The sequence below is a fragment of the Bos indicus x Bos taurus genome, chromosome 8 (genome assembly GCF_003369695.1).
Source record: "Bos indicus x Bos taurus breed Angus x Brahman F1 hybrid chromosome 8, Bos_hybrid_MaternalHap_v2.0, whole genome shotgun sequence".
Taxonomy (NCBI): Eukaryota; Metazoa; Chordata; class Mammalia; order Artiodactyla; family Bovidae; genus Bos; species Bos indicus x Bos taurus.
The window spans coordinates 61637061-61655487 of record NC_040083.1 but is presented as its reverse complement, the minus strand read 5'-3'; the positions used below and the strand labels follow the sequence as shown (position 1 = coordinate 61655487).

General features: G+C 33.9%; 1 protein-coding gene across 2 annotated transcripts in view; it reads right to left on the bottom strand.

The window, feature by feature from the left end:
• The window catches only part of DCAF10 (DDB1 and CUL4 associated factor 10), a 56237-nt gene that overhangs the window by 32401 nt on the left and 5409 nt on the right, over window positions 1–18427 (bottom strand). For both annotated transcript variants that reach the window (XM_027549693.1, XM_027549694.1), the window contains exon 2: window positions 7624–7737. In XM_027549693.1, the coding sequence (XP_027405494.1) occupies window positions 7624–7737 (114 nt within the window). The remainder of the gene's footprint in view (window positions 1–7623; window positions 7738–18427) is intronic.

Below are 18427 nucleotides of genomic sequence, written 5' to 3'. Positions count from 1 at the left end.
CCCTGTACTGACAGGCAGATTCTTTACCTCTGAGCCACCAAGGAAGCCTAGGACATAATAGAACCCCATTTAACTCTAATACATGACTAAGGAGCTCTGGATAAATTGAGGTTTTCATTTTCAGAGGATAACAGCAACTGAAATTTAATTTTCTTAAAACAGGTACCAACATTTCATTGTACAAGGGAAATGTATCTTAAAACCAAAATCATATAATAAGCCTTTTTACATTTAATTATATGTAAATTCTTAGAAAGAGAATAAGTTAAATGTATGGGTTTTTACATAACATTTCCAATGAAATTATGATGCAGAATATGACATCCTTACTTTTGAATTTTGTACTATAATAAAAAGAGGGCCATTTCTGTATAATATTCAAGATCTTCATCAATTTTCCCAAATGCCTTTCCCTTAGTCCTATGAGATATTCACTTAATTCTCTGAAGTTTCTATCATGTCATCAATTCTGTCATTCTCTTTTTTGTAACTGATAACTGGTCTAACTCTATCATATCCTCATTTGCCAATGATTTTGACCAGTTCATTAATATCACTTCTCAGGGTCTTGCAAAATTGTACATCCTTTACAAGATCAGAAATTTCATGTTCCCCATGATAAGGACTGTACCCATATTATATTGTCTGAAATATAACAATCAGAAAAAGACCAACAAAGACAGTAGGAAGGAAAAGAAGATCCTAGAATATTTAAATGGGCACTGATTTTTTTAACTGCCATGTTGCTAAGTAAATATTATGATAACTTCACTTCCTCTTGCAACCTCATAACTAGGGAACCTTGATTATTATATGGACTCAAATCCTCATACAGAGTCCTCATGAATGAGAAAGAAGGCTGTATAATGGGCTTAAGAATTTAAATTACATATTTTCCCCCTGACTTTCACATGAAGCAACAGAAAATACTCTACAAATATCAGTATTTTAACTTTACAAGATAAACAAACCTCAAAACTAAGAAACGAACTACAAAACAGCACTAAGTATGTGGAAAATTACTATCTAGAACCAAACTGAGAAATGCACGCCTATATTTCTGAACAGTACACTGAGGTGGTCTAACGGAACTAAGTATGAATTCCAGTTCTATCACTTACTATATATAAGAGCACAGGCAAATCTCTTTATCTGAGTTGCAGTTTCTTCATTCCTTACAAATGGGTACAATATCTGTCTCACATCAGGATACTGTGAGGATTAAACAATATAGTGTATTAAAAGTGCTTCACAAAAGGTTTGGCACATGGTAAGCACTCAAAAAATAGAAGTTAGTATTATTAATAAGTAATGCACACTTAGGCTCATGCCAGAGGATCTTTCTGATGTTTATTCAAAACACTTATGAGATACGTACTTCTAAATGGCTTCATAATCTGTTTTTCTAACAGATAAGAGGCAATTTCAAATTTGTGTCAGGTACTAGAGCAAGCACACTGACAGCAGCAGATGAGAACTGATATTGAAAAACAGCACAGATTCTAACAGCAAATTAGTCAGAGGTCATTTTGCGTAGTGGCAAAGAACCTGACATGTCTTTTCTTAGATGAGAAATTTTTAAATTGTAAAAATATTAGAAACATAAAGAAAATAATGAAGAATATAATACACACCTGTGATACCCACCACCCAGCTTTATCACATTTGAACATTTGGTTATCTTTTAGATTTTTTTTTTGAACATTACAAACAATCAAAGAACCCTGTATATCCCTCCCCAATCCCATTCCCCTCCCTCCCTCTCCAGAGGGAACCACTATCCAAAAGTTGTTACTCCCCTTGCAAGTTTTTAATACTATGAATTTACAACTGTATATCCATCCATAAGCAATTTAGTTTTGTTTTGCATTCAACTTATTTTGTCAGTATTTAATGAGCCCCCACATGTGGCACAGTTCCAGGTGCTGGGGATAAAGCAGAGAACAAATACATGCCCTCATCAAGTTTATGTTTATTTATTTTTAAACTTTATATAAATGGTATCACACTGTGTACAGCTCATTCTACAATTTGTTTTTCTGGCTCAATCCTGAATTTCTGAGATACATCTCAGATGCTGATGCTTCTACTTCATTTAACCGATGTATAGTATTCCATTGTATGAGTATACAATTTATTTATAGTCCTCTTGATGGAGATTTGTTTCCAACTTCTATTACTGACAATGCTATAATGAAACTTCTTTGCACATTGCTTTATTCATATGTGGTTTCTTTTAAACAACTGATATTCAATTTTAACCAGATATTGCTAAATTGCTCAAAATAATTTTACCAATTTATACTCCATCAATAATGTCTAAGTGTCTATTTTTCAGCATCTTTGCCAATACTTGTTCTTTACTGCTATTTTATTTGCATTTCCATGATAACTAGTAAGCTTGAAAATCTTTCCATATTTATTGCTCATTTTATTGATATTTTCTCTTAGTGAGTCTCTGCCTATTTTGCTCTAAGGTAATTTATTCATATATTCTGGATACTAATCCTTTTCTTGGCTATGTGCATAGAAAATATCTTCTCCCACCAGCTTATCGCGCATCTTCTCACACTGTTATGTCTTTAGTTACAACGAAGTTTTAAATTTTAATATAGGTGACTTTATCAATCCTTAATGGTTTATACTTTTTTGGTGTGTCTTAAAAAGAATCCTTTATTGTACTTAGAATATATTCTATATTTCTTTTAAAAACAAAGAAACAGGCAGTTATTTTTAGTTATGATATGAGGTAGAAATCTAATTTCATTTTCATCTTTTATATATATCAGGTCAGATCAGATCAGTCGCTCAGTCGTGTCCGACTCTTTGCGACCCCATGAATCGCAGCACGCCAGGCCTCCCTGTCTATCACCAACTCCAGGAGTTCACCCAGACTCACGTCCATCGAGTCACACACAAAACCAATCTCTTTTCCATTTCCCCCCACTGGTTTGTAAATAACCTGCTGTCATAAATCAAATTTACATGTAGGCATGTGTCTGTTTCTGGAAGTTCTATTTCATTTCATTGGTCACTTAATTTATCCCTGTCCTAAGATAAGGTCTGATATCTAAAGGGGTGGGTACTCTTATCATCTCAGTCTTCCTCAAAGTTTTCTCAGACATTCTTGGTGCTTTATCATTAAGTATGAACTTTTATATCAAGTTTTAAAAAAAAACAACCCTTTAAAAAAAAATAAAAATAAAAAATCCTGTTGGGATTTTTTATTAAAATTGCACTAAATTCATAGACTACTTTAGGGGAAGAACTGACTTCTTTATAATACTGAGTTTTCTCCTCCAGAGAGTTGCATTTCTTCTCACAGCACTACTAAGCTGGAACCAATTTAAAATTGCTGGCTGGAGGGGTTTGGACCATATGGCCGTGTGAAGGCTGCATGAAGGCTAGCTTGTCATTAGTAACTCACAGAGATTTTTGACATGCCTCTACCCAGTGCCACAGTCTAGATGAACAAGGTGGTTTATTTCTAGAAAACCTTTATGCTGAAACTGTAGCCCTTTGCAGAATTTGTAGCCCCAGTCTTATGCATAGTTTTGTACTAGACTCCTCACCTTGAACTGGATGTAGAATTAACTCTCCTGTCCTTTGTACTTCTCATACCTGTCAAAACAGAAACTCAAAGAGTCACAGGCATTTAGCAGATGCCTCCAGGGTAAAAGCCAGCTGAATACATGTTTACTTCTTTGCATTCTTGCTTCCACTTCATATTTGGCCCTAGGAGTCCTTACTTTCTTATCAGCTCAACTCTACATTAAAACAATATTAAAAAAAAAAATTATCCAACATTTCTGTTTTTAGCAGAAAGGTTATTCAAAGTATTTAAAATCTTTTACAACTTAAATGTTTATTTGCTTGATTTACCAGTTTTTGTACAGAACTGTATTAAAACCTCTTACTATGATTATAGACATGTATTAGTAATTCCTTATTATTCTGTTTTTGCTTTCTTAATTTCAAGTTTTATACAAGTTCATGATTATTATATATGCTTGGTGGATTTTTCTTTTAATATGTAGTTACACTTTATCCTTATCAAAGAAAGCCTCTGGTCTTCCATCTGTTCCACAGGGATAACCTACATCAATTTTCTTTTCCCATTTCTGGGTAGTTTTATTTTTGCTATCTTCATAAAGAGTATATGTGTGATCTTATTTTTTATTCAAATTTCTATCTGTCTGTTAATAAAGAAGATCAATTCATTTATATGTAAATGTAGACTATTAATATTTTGGACCTATTTCTACTTCTTGTTTTCTATTTATCTTTCCTTTCCTTTGCTTTTTTATTTTCACTTTTTTAAGCTTCCCTTCTGTTTACTGATCAAGTTTTTAATAGTCTCTGTCACCCCCTATCCCACTCTGCTGGTTTGAAAGCTATAAATGAAATTTTTATTAATTTTTTATCATACACATTTAATCATAAACTGTTCTGAAAGAGTCAGAAATTACTTAGTATTTCTATCCTCTTCCTAAACATGATGTGAATCTTAAATGTTATACCTTCCCACTGAACAAAACTCCTTCACCCATACAACCTATTTGTTGTCACCATCCAGAGCTACAGTGTGCAATTTGGTAGCCATTAGACACATGTTGCTTTTGAGTCCTTAATATGTGGCCAGTCTGACTCAAGATGTGCTCTAAGTTTAAAATATACACTGGATTTTGAAGATTTAGCATGAAAAAAAAAATGGAAGTAAAATATCTCAGTATTTTTAATACTGATAGCATGTTGAAATAATAACATTTTAGGCATACTGGAGCAAATAAATTATTAAAAATTAGTGTCTTTATGTGACTATCAGACAATTTTTAAGATAGTGCTGATCTAGAGCTTTCATTGTAACTTTGTTTTAAATGCACCTTCTTCCCCCTAAAATCCTAACCTACCTTCTAGTAATAACAACATTTATAATTATTATATATAACTGAAATTATTTATCCTAGAATAAGAATTTATCTGGATATGAAATGGTATCAAACATTACTTTGTCTTGCTGCTGCTGCTGCTAAGTCGCTTCAGTCGTGTCCGACTCTGCGACCCCATAGATGGCAACCCAGCAGGCTCCCCCGTCCCTGGGATTCTCCAGGCAAGAACACTGGAGTGAGTTGCCATTTCCTTCTCCAATGCATGAAAGTGAAAAGTGGAAGTGAAGTCACTCAGTCGTATCCTACTCCCAGCGACCCCATGGACTGTACTGATATTTAAGATATTACTCCTTTTTCTTCTAGCATCAACTATTAGTGATAAGAAATCAGGTAGTTTAATTATCATAGCTCCATAGATAATCTGGCTTCTAACTTTGGTGGTAAGATTTTCTTTATTTTTGATATCCTAGAGTTTCATCACAACCTGTCCAGATGTGAATTTATCTTTGTTTAACCCACTAAACACTACAGTTTACTTTTAATTCAAGAATTCAGGACTTTTTTCAATGCAAAAAATTCTCAGCCTTTGTGTCTTCAAAATTTAGTTCTCCTCCAATCTCTGCAACTTCTTTTTTTCTGTATTTGATATATTACATATCTCAATTAATCTCTAGGTAAAATTCTTAGTAATATTTTCCAACCCATTAATTCTCTCATCAGTGGTGTATAGGGTAATAATTATCCCATCTATTAAGTTTTTTAATATACCAACTATATTTTTAATTTATAAAAGTTCTAGTTACTTCTTTTCCATATTAACCTATTCTTGTTTCATCTCTTTTGTTTCATAATTTTGAGCTCTCTATTAATGGAAAGTATCTGGGTTTTTTTTTTTTTTTTCTGTTAACTTATTTGAGCATCCTAAAAATGCTTTAAAGTGTCATCCAATCAATGGAATACTATGCAGCCGTTAAAAAGAATAAAATCATCCCATGGGTACAAATATGGAATGATCTCTAAATATGTCATTAAGTGAAAAAACCAAGGTATGTATTAGTATGTGTAGAATGCTACCATTTATATAAAAGTGTATACATATATATGTGTGTGCGTGTGTGCATGTATGAGTGTATGTGTATATACGTTTGTACATGCATAAACTATTTCAGAAAAGATACCAAGAAACTGGTAATAGTGGTTGCCTCTGGGGAGAGGAACTGGGTGGCTAGGGGACAGAGGTGGGAGACAGACTTACTTTTCACTGTTTACCCTTTTGTACCTTTGAATTTTGTACCACTTGCATGTATTACCTAGTCAAAAAAAATAAATAATTCATTTTTTAAAATAAAGTCTTTGTTGGACTACTCCATTAAAGTAATTTCATCTGGAGAAAATGCCTGTTCCAGTTGCTGATTTTGTTATATTAATATTAGATTACCTTAATGAGTTTTAGAATTTTGGTTGTAGACTCCTTTTGAGTAAGAAAGATGAAAAAACAATTTCTTTCTCTCTTCCTATTTAATGATTTTATAGTTGTCCTATTTGGATTTCTGGACCCAAATCCAATACTCGGTCTCACTGAGATCAAAGCTTCCAGTTTCATGATGATATTGGAACTATCACTTATATACCTTCAATCACCGACTCAGCAATGGCTTCATTCAATTCATGGTCATGAGGCTATACAAATCTTTATCAGCTAAAAGCTATAGCCCCAGGTAATTAACAGCTTTCCCCTTTTTACAGCCTTTCACAAATATGGGACAGACATTCCAACTAAACCCCTGGCTTCATGTAATAATTCTGGTTCTGGTTCCTGCCTCACATGAAATACTTTAGCATTTTTGATTCCTGACAGGAGTTAAACTACTACATGTCAGTGCCAGCCTGAAAACCCAGTGGGCTTGTGTCTTCAGTTCTTTAACAGTTTTTTCTGTATGTTCCAGTCTGGCCATATGGCCACAAAGATGTTTATGTTGTTTCAGAGCCTAGCTGTATCTTTTGTGCTATTTAACCTACTGTTCTATATGTTTGGAGCATTTCTTCTTTTTTGATAATTAAAAGTAATCATTACAAAAGTCATATAATCTCATTATATAGTTTTGAAAACAGAAAACTACTCATAATCCATTCATTCTAATATATCTACTGTAAGCATTTTAAAATACTTCCTCTAATCTTTTTCTTCTGCATGTCCTATTTATACAGTTTTTATGATTTTAACCTGTACTATTTCAAGCATTTGTCCATGTTGATATGCAGCATCTGTAATCATCATTTTAATGACTGTGTATTAGTCCACCAAACTATACAACTGCTATTTCCCACATTATTGAGAATTTAAGGAGCTTCAAACAATAAAGAAGTTCTCTGTGCCTATCTGTTTTTTTCCCCTCAACAGTTTGAATCTGGGGGCTGGTGGTGTGAGAGGCTAAGCAATGGCACTGCCCCAAAGCATTACAGGACTAACAAAATACATGGCTGAGGTTCATAATGATGGCCCTAAAACACAAAGAGAAAAGGTAAAATTATATGGAAGTGAAAAGGCATTTCAGAAAGATTCCAATCCAAAATGGTTAACAGTAACTTTTCTAATTAAAAGGAAAAGTTGCACAATTTACAAATGTGTACCATCTAGTACTGCTGGTCAAGGCATTATAAATTTTCACTAACTTCCAAAACAGAATATTTTGGGTCACATTAATAAAGTTTACTTTCTCACAGTAATACTAACCTTATATTATTTACACAGTCTTCATGAGCTTCAGAAAGTGTTTTTATGTGCTTTGAAGATATAGGATCAAAAAGTAGAACTTCAGTCTGTTCACAAGCAACTGTCAGCACTGACCTGGAAGGAAATGACACATTTCTTTTAGTTTATTTAGCATTCTCATTTTATTGATATTCATCTATTTATGACTATATAAGATATAGATGAATAACTTCTGTCCACATTAGTAGCAAATATTTAAAAGATTGAGACTATTCACTGTTCCAAGTAGTAGTAGGAAATACTACTCTCATACATTATGGTGAAGTATAAGCTGGATGCAGCTTGTATGGAGAGTACCAGTATCTAACAAAATTTTAAACGTGTATATCTTTTATCTCAACATTTTTTTTCCTGAGAATCCAATCTAGAGAAATAATAATTTCCAAATACAAAGAAGCACATATAAAGATATGCTTCATTGTAGGGAGAAACTGGAAGTAACCTAAGTGTACATGAAAGAAAGATCAATTATATAAGCCATAGTATATAATACTTTGAAAAATGGTACAACACTTAAAAACGGGTAACTTTATATGCATATGAAGAGCCTAAAAAACATATTTTTACATGAGAAAAGCTGGCTTCAGAAAAACATGCTTAAATGAGGCAACTTAAGAAAAGATCATATAAATTAGGCAGTTCTTCATCAGCATCTATTAAAATGCACTCAAAGGTCTAGCATACATCTTACCAAACCAGTTTTAGTCAAACTAAACCTTTTCTTTTATGGATTTTAGTACTGTTTCTTGTTTCAGCCCTTTCCTATTACAAAATTACATTTTTATAAACCTTTTACAAACACCATTTTTTAAACTTTTTTATTGAAGGATAATTGCTTTACAGATTTTTGTTGTTTTCTGTCAAACCTCAATATGAATCAGCCATCAGTTCAGTTGCTCAGTTGTGTCCAACTCTTTGCGACCCCATGAATTGCAGCACGCCAGGCCTCCCTGTCCATCACCAACTCCCGCAGTTCATCCAAACCCACGTCCATCAAATCCATGATGCCATCCAGCCATCTCATCCCGTCGTCCCCTTCTCCTCCTGCCCCCAATCCCTCCCAGCATCACAGTCTTTTCCAATGAGTCAACTCTTCGCATGAGGTGGCCAAAGTACTGGAGTTTCAGCTTTAGCATCATTCCTTCCAAAGAACACCCAGGACTGATCTCCTTTAGAATGAACTGGTTGGATCTCCTTGCAATCCAAGGGACTCTCAAGAGTCTTCTTCAACACCACAGTTCAAAAGCATCAATTCTTCAGTGCTCAGCTTTCTTCACAGTCCAACTCTCACATCCATACGTGACCACTGGAAAAACCACAGCCTTGATTAGACTGATCTTTGTTGGCAAAGTAATGTCTCTGCTTTTGAACATGCTATCTAGGTTGGTCATAACTTTCTTTCCAAGGAGTACAATCACCATCTGCAGTGATTTTGGATCCCAAAAAAATAAAGCTTGACACTGTTTACACTGTTTCCCCATCTATTTCCCAGGAAGTGATGGAACCAGATGCCATGATCTTCGTTTTCTGAATGTTGAGCCTTAAGCCAACATTTTCACTCTCCACTTTCACTTTCATCAAGAGGCTTTTGAGTTCCTCTTCACTTTCTGCCATAAGGGTGGTGTCATCTGCATATCTGAGGTTGTTGATATTTCTCCCAGCAATCTTGCTTCCAACTTGTGCTTCTTCCAGCCCAGCATTTCTCATGATGTATTCTGCATATAAGTTAAATAAGCAGGGTGGAATTAGCCATAAGCATACCTATATCTGCTCCCTTTTGAAACTCCCTCCCATCTCCCTCCCCATCCCACCACTCTAGGTTGATACAGAGCCCATGTTTGAGTTTACTGAGCCATACAGCAAATTCCCGTTGGCTATTTTGTATATGGTAATGTAAGTTTCCATGTTACTCTTCCCATACATCTCACCCTCTCCCCATGTCCATAAGTCTATTCTCTACATCTGTTTCTCCATTGCTGCCCTATAAATAAATTCTTCAGTACCATTTTTCTATATTCCATATATGTGTTAGAATAAGATATTTATCTTTCTCTGACTCACTTTACTCTATACAATAGGTTCTAGGTTAATCCACCTCATCAGAACTGACTCAAATGCATTCCTGCTGAGTAATACTCTATTGTGTATATGTACCACAACTTCTTTATCCATTCATCTGTCGATGGACATCTAGGTTGCTTCCATGTTCTAGATATTGTATAGTGCTGCAATAAACAATGGGATACATGAGTCTTTTTCAACCCTGGTTTCCTCAGTGTATATGCCTAGGAGTGGGATTGCTGGGTCATATGGTGGTTTTATTCCTAGTTTTTTAAGGAATCTCCATACCATCTTCCTTAGTGACTATATCAATTTACACTCCCACCAATAGTACAAGAGTGTTCCCTTTTCTCCACACCTTCTCCAGCATTTATTGTTTGTAGACTTTTTGGTAATGGCCCTTCTGACCGGTATGAGGTGATATCTCATTGTGGTTTTGATTTGCACTTCTCTAATAATGAGTGATGTTGAGCATTATCTTTCTACGTGGTTGTTAGCCATGTGTATGTCTTCTTTGGAGAAATGTCTGTTTAGGTCTTTTTCCCACTTTTTGAATTGTTTGTTTTTCCACCACTGAGTTGTATGAGCTGTTTGTATATTTTAGAAATTAATCCTTTGTCAGTTGTTTCATATGCTATTACTTTCTCCCATTCTGAGGGTTGTCTTATCACCTTGCTTATAGTTTCCTTTGCTGTGCAAAAGTTTTTAAGTTTAATCTGGTCCCACTTGCTTACTTTTGTTTTTATTTCCATCACTCTAGGAGGTGGGTCATGAAATTAAAAGACGCTTACTCCTTGGAAGGAAAGTTATGACCAACCTAGACAGCATATTCAAAAGCAGAGACATTACTTTGCCAACAAAGGTCCGCCTAGTCAAGGCTATGGTTTTTCCAGTGGTCATGTATGGATTTGAGAGTTAGACTGTGAAGAAAGCTGTGTGCCAAAGAACTGATGCTTTTGAACTGTGGTGTTGGAGAAGACTCTTGAGAGAGTCCCATGGACTGTAAGGAGATCCAACCAGTCCATTCTGAAAGAGATCAATCCTGGGTGTTCTTTGGAAGGAATGATGTTAAAGCTGAAACTCCAGTACTTTGGCCACCTCTTGCAAAGAGCTGACTCACTGGAAAAGACTCATGCTGGGAGGGATTGGGGGCAGGAGGAAAAGGGGACGACAGAGGATGAGATGGCTGGATGGCATCACGGATTTGATGGACGTGGGTTTGGATGAACTGCGGGAGTTGGTGATGGACAGGGAGGCCTGGCGTGCTGCAATTCATGGGGTTGCAAAGAGTCGGACACAACTGAGTGACTGAACTGAACTGAGGAGGTGGGTAATAGAGGATCTTGCTTTATGTCATCGAGGGTTCTGCCTATGTTTTCCTCTAAGAGTTTTATAGTTTCTAGTCTTACATTTAGGTATTTAATCCATTTTGAGTTTATCTTTGTGTATGCTGTTAGGAAGTGTTCTAAATTCATACTTTTACATGTAGCTGTCCAGTTTTCCCAGCACCATTTATTGAAGAGGCTATCTTTGCCCCATTGTATATTCTTGCCTCCTTTGTCAAAATAAGGGCCCCATAGGTGCATGGGTTTATTTCTGGGCTTTCGGTCTTGTTCTACTGGTCTATATTTCTGTTTTTGTGTCACTACCATACTGTTCTGATGACTGTAGCTTTGTTGTATAATCTGAAGTCAGGGAAGTTGATTCCTCCAGCTCCACTCTTCTTTCTCAAGACTGCTTTGGCTATTCAGGGTCTTTTGTGTTTCCATATGAATTGTGAAATTTTTTGTTCTAGTTCTGTGAAAAATGTCATTGGTAATTTGATAGGGATTGCACTGAATCTGTAGATTGCATTTGGTGGTATAATCATTTTCACAATATTGATTCTTCCTACCCAGGAACATGGAATATCTCTCCATCTTTTTATGTCATCTTTGATTTCTTCCATCAGTGTCTTAAAATTTTCTGTGTACAGTTCTTTTGTCTCCTTAAGTTTATTCCAAGGTACTTAATTCTTTTTGTTGCAATGGTGAATGAGATTGAATCCTTAATTTCTCTGATTTTTCATTGTTAGTATATAGAAATGCAAGTGATGTTTATGTATTGATTTTGTTTTTTTTTAAGTATACACGTATATTTATTTATGCATATAAGCACACATACATGTATATAACCTAATATTATATATATATATACACACACAATTATCTACTGTTTAATATATATGTACATAAACGTATATATGTCACAACCTTCAGGGAAACATTTAAGTAACAGTCCAAAAATATACTGAATACATGATATAAGAATATTCAAAGCATTATAAATTTAATAAAAGATCAAAACAATAAAATTATGAGAATTAGTTTTGACAACTGAATTACCAGCCTGAAATGAAGTTGTATATAATTTATTCTGGAAAATTCAGTAACAAATAATAACAAAACTATTTTCCCTTACCAAAATTCATACCTAGGCAAGTTTTTTAGCTCTCAAAATACAAAAGATAGGCAGAATATCATCAATTTAAGTATTTTAGAATTAGTTACCAACCGAGTACCTTTGCAATGCATATTTTTTTTTCAAATTCGAAATAAAATTTCTCTATGTGTTTCATAGCAGAACACATATACACACACTTATACATGCACACACAGCTGAATGGTTGTCAAGACTTGGTTTTTGGCTAAAAGAAACAATGCACTGTATTAAATCTTGCCAAATATTTTGTTTTATTCTTACTCTGTTTGATTCATATCCGGCAAGTATTTTACCATCTTTCCAAATACAGACAGACTTTGGAGATGAAGTTTCAGTTCCAGACCACCACAACAAAACCAATATCACAATAAAGCAAGTTACACAAAGTTCTTGCTTCCCTTATGCATACAAAAGTTATGTTCACTATTCTGTAGTCTATTAAGTGTGCAACAGTATCTTAAAAAGAAACATATATATCTTAATTAAAAAATTCTTGATTGATAAAAAATGCTAACCAGCATCTGTCTGTGCTGTGTATGCTTAATCGCTCAGTCGTGTCCTGTTCTCTGTGACCCCATGGACTGCAGCCCGCCAGGCTCCTCTGTCTATGGGATTTGCCAGGCAAGAATACTGGAGTGGGTTGCCATTTCCTTCTCCATGTGTATTGATTTTGTATCCTACAACCTTGCTAAATTCACTGATTAGCTCTAGTAATTTTCTGATACTATCTTTAGGGTTTTCTATGTACAGTATCATGTCATCTGCAAACAGTGAGAGCTTTACTTCCTCTTTTCCAATCTGGATTCCTTTTATTTCTTTTTCTTCTTTGACTACTGTAGCTAGGACTTTCAGAACTATGTTGAATAGCGGTGAAAGTGGACACCCTTTTCTTGTTCCTGATCTTCGGGGGAATGCTTTCAGTTTTTCACCATTGAGAATAATGTTTGCTGTAGGCTTATCATATATGGCCTTTACTATATTGAGGCAGGTTCCTTCTATGCCTATTTTTTGAAGAGTTTTAATCATAAATGGGTGCTGAATTTTGTCAAAGGTCTTTTCTGCATCTATTGAGATTATCTTATGGCTTTTATCTTTCAATTTGTTAACAGGGTGTATCCCATTGATTGATTTGCATATATTGAAGAATCCTTGCATTCCTGGAATAAACCCAACTTGATCATGGTGTATGAGAGTTTTGATGTGTTGCTGAATTCTGTTTGCTACAATTTTGTTGAGGATTTTTGCATCTGTGTTCATCAGTGATATTGGCCTATAGTTTTGTGTTGTCTTTGGTTTTGGTATCAGGGTGACGGTGGCCTCAAAGAATGAGTTTGGAAATGTTTCTTCCTCTGCAATTTGTTGAAAGTTTTAGAAGGACAGGCATTAGCTCTTCTCTAAATGTTTGACAGAATTCTATAAAGCCATCTGGTCCTGGGCTTTTGTTTTTTGGGAGATTTTTGATCACAGCTTCAATTTCAGTGCTTGTAATTGGGTTGGTCATAATTTCTATTTCTTCCTGGTTCAGTCTTGGAAGATTGAACTTTTCTAAGAATGTGTCCATTTCTTTTAGGTTATCCATTTTATTGCCATATAGTTGTTCATAGTAGTCTCTTATAATCCTTTTATTTCTGCATTGTTTGTTGTAACCTCTACTTTGTCATTTCTAATTTGGTGATTTGATTCTTTTTTTCTTGGTGAGTCTGGCTAAAGGTTTGTCACTTTTATCTTCTCAAAGAACCAGCTTTTAGTTTTATTAATCTTTACTACTGTTTCTTTCATTTCTTTTTATTTCTGCTCAGATCTTTATGATTTCTTTCCCTCTACTAACTTTGGGGTTTTTTTTGTTCTTCTTTTTCCAGTTGTTTTAGGTGTAAAGTCACGTTGTCTATTTGATGTTTTTCTTGTTTCTTGAGGTATGATTGTATTGCTATTAACTTCCCTCTTAAGACTGCTTTTGCTACATCCCATAGGTTTTGAGTTGTCATGTTTTCATTGTCACTTGTTTCTAGAAATTTTTTGATTTCCCTTCTGATTTCTTCAGTAACCTACTGGTTATTTAGAAACATGTTGTTTAACCTCCATGTGTTTGTGTTTCTTATATTTTTCTTGTAATTGATATTGAGTCTCATAGCATTGTAGTCAGAGAAGATGCGTGATATGATTTCAATTTTCTTAAATTTACTGAGGTTTGTTTTGTGACCCAAGATGTGGTCTATCCTGGAGAATGTTCCAAGTGCACTTGAGAAGGTGTATTCTTCTGCCTTTGGATGGAATGTCCTGAAGATAACAATGAGATCCATCTCATCTAATGTATCATGTATGACTTGTGGTTCCTTATTAATTTTCTGTTTTGATGATCTGTCCATCAAAACTGGGGGTGTTTAAAGTCTCCTACTATTATTGTGTTACTGTCAATTTCTTTTATGTCTGATAGTCAAACACCATTTTGATTTCTGAAAATCTATTGTCTTTTATTGATTTTGTCTTAGTTTTCTGTAAATACTGATATTTTAGACTCAGACCTAGCAAACGAAATCTTGATTTCAATTCAAGATTGAAATGCATTGATTTTACTTTCAAATGAAATTCTGAAAGTGCAATCTTTTCAATTTATAATTCCAAAAGCACATGGGATTTTTACACTTTAAGATGAAAATGCATAAGATAGAATTCTAAATGGCCAAACTTTAAAATTCAGAACAAATGATTAACAAGGTAAGGGGAAACATCTACTAAATTGAAAGTTTTTCCATATTTAGAAATCATGAAATTATCCTTTAAAGGATGTCCGTCTAAATCCTTTTGTGAGGTATCTGAATTTAAAAAATTTAATAATATCCGAAGGATTTTTGTTTTAGTTGACTACCATGAGTAAAAATGTTCAAATATATGTAGTTTTAGAAGATGCATAAATATTTCTTTTTGTTAGAAGAATCATGAAATGAACTTGTCTTCTTTTCATGCATAAAAGTAATGAATCAATGATTTTTGGAAAGTCTTAATATTAAGCATTATAAACAAGAGAGCTATTGAAAGATCAATAAGACTGATGGTCATTTTTTCATTTTAATATAATCTATTTTTGTACATGGCATAATTTGTAACTTTTAAAACTAGATGTCATTTGTCCCAACATCAAACTCTATACCTTTGTAAATTCCATCTCTGTCATATATAGATTTTCTTTTAGGACTCTATATTCTATTTCATGCAATTTCTAAAAGGTCTGGCAAGTAGCAAAGCAAAACCCCCTCACTGCCCCAATAAACATTTTTAGGGGAGGCTAATATCATACTCTCTTTTCCAAATGAATTTTAGATATAGTATGTCAGGTCCTACTAAAAAATTTTGTTGGTATTTTTATTAGGATGCAGTGACTTTACAAATTAATCTGGTACAATTTATATCATACAGCATTGGATCATCTCATCAGTAATATGCACAGTTTTCCATATATTTAAGACATTCTTAGCAAGAGAACTATAACAATTCTTTGTACATCCTTATACATTTAGAACTGACATAGGAAGTTATACATACAGATACATATCCACCTGTGGATTTTGAGGTTGTAATAAATCTATAGAAAAGTTTGCATAGAGTTGATAGTTTTACAATACAGAGACTTCCAATCCTTGAACATGACATATCTCCATTTGCAATGGAGATTTTCTCCATGTAGATCATGCCTATCTTTCATTAGATCTATTATTGGGTACTTGAGATATTTTTTGATGCTCTTGTAAATGTTCTTTTTAAAATTTTGTTTCATTTGCTGCTGGTGTACAGAAGGCCAACTGATTTTTTAAATGTTATTTATTCATCAATCTTATTTTAATATTTATCACGTTATTTTAGGTTTTCTTTGTCAATTATCATTAATCATCTACAAACAACTGCTTTCTTATTTTTAATACTTTTTTTCCTTGCTGCACCAGCTAGGACCTTCAGTGCAATGTTGAACAGAAATGTTTATATAGCAATCACTCTTGTCTTATTCCTGATCTTTAAGAATACATTCACCATTTCATCATTAAGCACAATGTTTGCTATAGGGTTTGTTTGTTTGTTTTGGTAGATTCCTACTATTGGATTAAGGAAATTCTCTTCTACCTCAAATCTGTTACATTTTTTTTCATTAATATACATTAAAGTATATGAAATATTTTTTAACATTTACTGAAATTATCCTATAGTTTTCTTTTAAAATGTTAATGTAGTGATTTACAATTAATATATTTTCTAATGTCAAATCAATCTTTCATTTCTACCATATTGCTACATTCAGTTGGCTAAAAAGGTGGATTCACATCTCTGGCTACCCTCCTTTTGCAGAGCTTGGCCCTGCAATTTCCTCACTGCCTCAGCTCTCTACTCCCTTCAAACATAACTGTTTATATCTTATATTAGATATTGATGTTTTTCTGTAGATTTTCTAATTATTCTCAGTTGGAGGGTTGGTCCAAACCACCTATTCTGCTACTTCTGGAAAGCTACAATCTCTGCTTCTTGCATCTAAAATTATATCCCCCTTTTCATTCTAAATATTGTTTATCTGGGTATTCTATTGATCAATTTAATGAGCATGTTTCATTATTCTTTGTCTTTTCAAAGACAAATCTTTCTGTTGCATATTTCTATTGATTTTTAGAATTTCAATAATTTTTTGCTATATTTCTGTATTTCCTTCCTTTGGCTTTCTTCAGATTTACTTTGTTATAACTTCACTATTCTGTTATTGTTTCTTGAGATAGATACTCTGCTAATTAATTTTCCTTGTCTTCCTTTCTAGTTTATTAAAAACCATAATTTTCATACTAAGTACAGATTTATTTATATCCCACAACTTTTGAGATGTGGTATTTTCATCTAGTTCTAAATATTTCTAATTTCCATTATCATTTCTACTTTGACTTATGAGCTATTTATAAATTTTTACTTATAAATATTTAACTTGAAAATACATGCTATTGATTTCTTGCAATCACATTATCCTGAGAAACTATTTAATGACAATCTTTTGAAATATGTGGCCTTATAAGAGAGGAATTTTTAACTCATCTTTGTGTGTGGGGGGTGGGGGGAAGCCATGAGGCAGCTGTTACATAAGTGTGATATTAAAAAATACTAAATATTCAATAGTAATATAAATTAACATGAATAAAAATTTTAAATTTAAAAAATTAAAAAATAGGCTAACCTATAGGTTATAAAAACGCTTGCCAAGTGATATCAATTCTAACTCAAATTGTTCATCAAATTATTCTAGTAACTCCCAAACATTTATTAATTTTAGAAATTGTAGCCATAATTATCTCTTTGACCCAGATGCCTTTGTTTGGACCATGAACTGCCATAGGAAACTGCATAAAGACCCTCCAAGAATTTCCACATTAAACAGGTAATCATCATATAAAACAAACATGGTTACAAAAGAGGAAGGAAGGAATGATAAATTAGGAGTGCTGCTGCTGCTAAGTCACGTCAGTCGTGTCCAACTCTGTGCGACCCCATAGACGGCAGCCCACCAGGCTCCCCCGTCCCTGGGAGTCTCCAGGCAAGAACACTGGAGTGGGTTGCCATTTCCTTCTCCATTGCGTGAAAGTGAAAAGTGAAAGTAAAGTCCCTCAGTCGCGTCCGACTCCTAGCGACCCCATGGACTGCAGCCTACCAGGCTCCTCCATCCGTGGGATTTTCCAGGCAAAAGTACTGGAGTGGCTTGCCATTGTAGGAGATTTTTTTTTTTCATTGTAGGAGATTAACAGATACAAACCACTACAGATAAAATAGATAAGCAACAAGGATTTACTATACAGCACAAAGTATAGTCAATATCTTATAACATCTATAATGGAAAAAAATCTGAAAAAATATACATATATCTAAGTCACTTTTCTGTATACCTGAAACTAACACAATATTGTAAAGCAACTATATTTCAGTTTAAAAATTCCTTATAAATAAGTAGTTATTAAGTAACTTGTGGTCTTGATAAGTAAAAAAAAAAAAAAAAATCACTCTTAATAGCAATAAAATAGTTCACGGAGCTGAATCCTCTTTTTATCTTTTGCTGCAGTTAACAGTAAGTATACTGGAAAAAATTTAGCCCTTATAATGCTTGTCGTTAATTTTTACATTCAATTATATTAATAACTAAGTCACAAAATAATTGATACATCATATTTGATATCAAACCTAATCCTTCAGCCCAGATGAGACATAA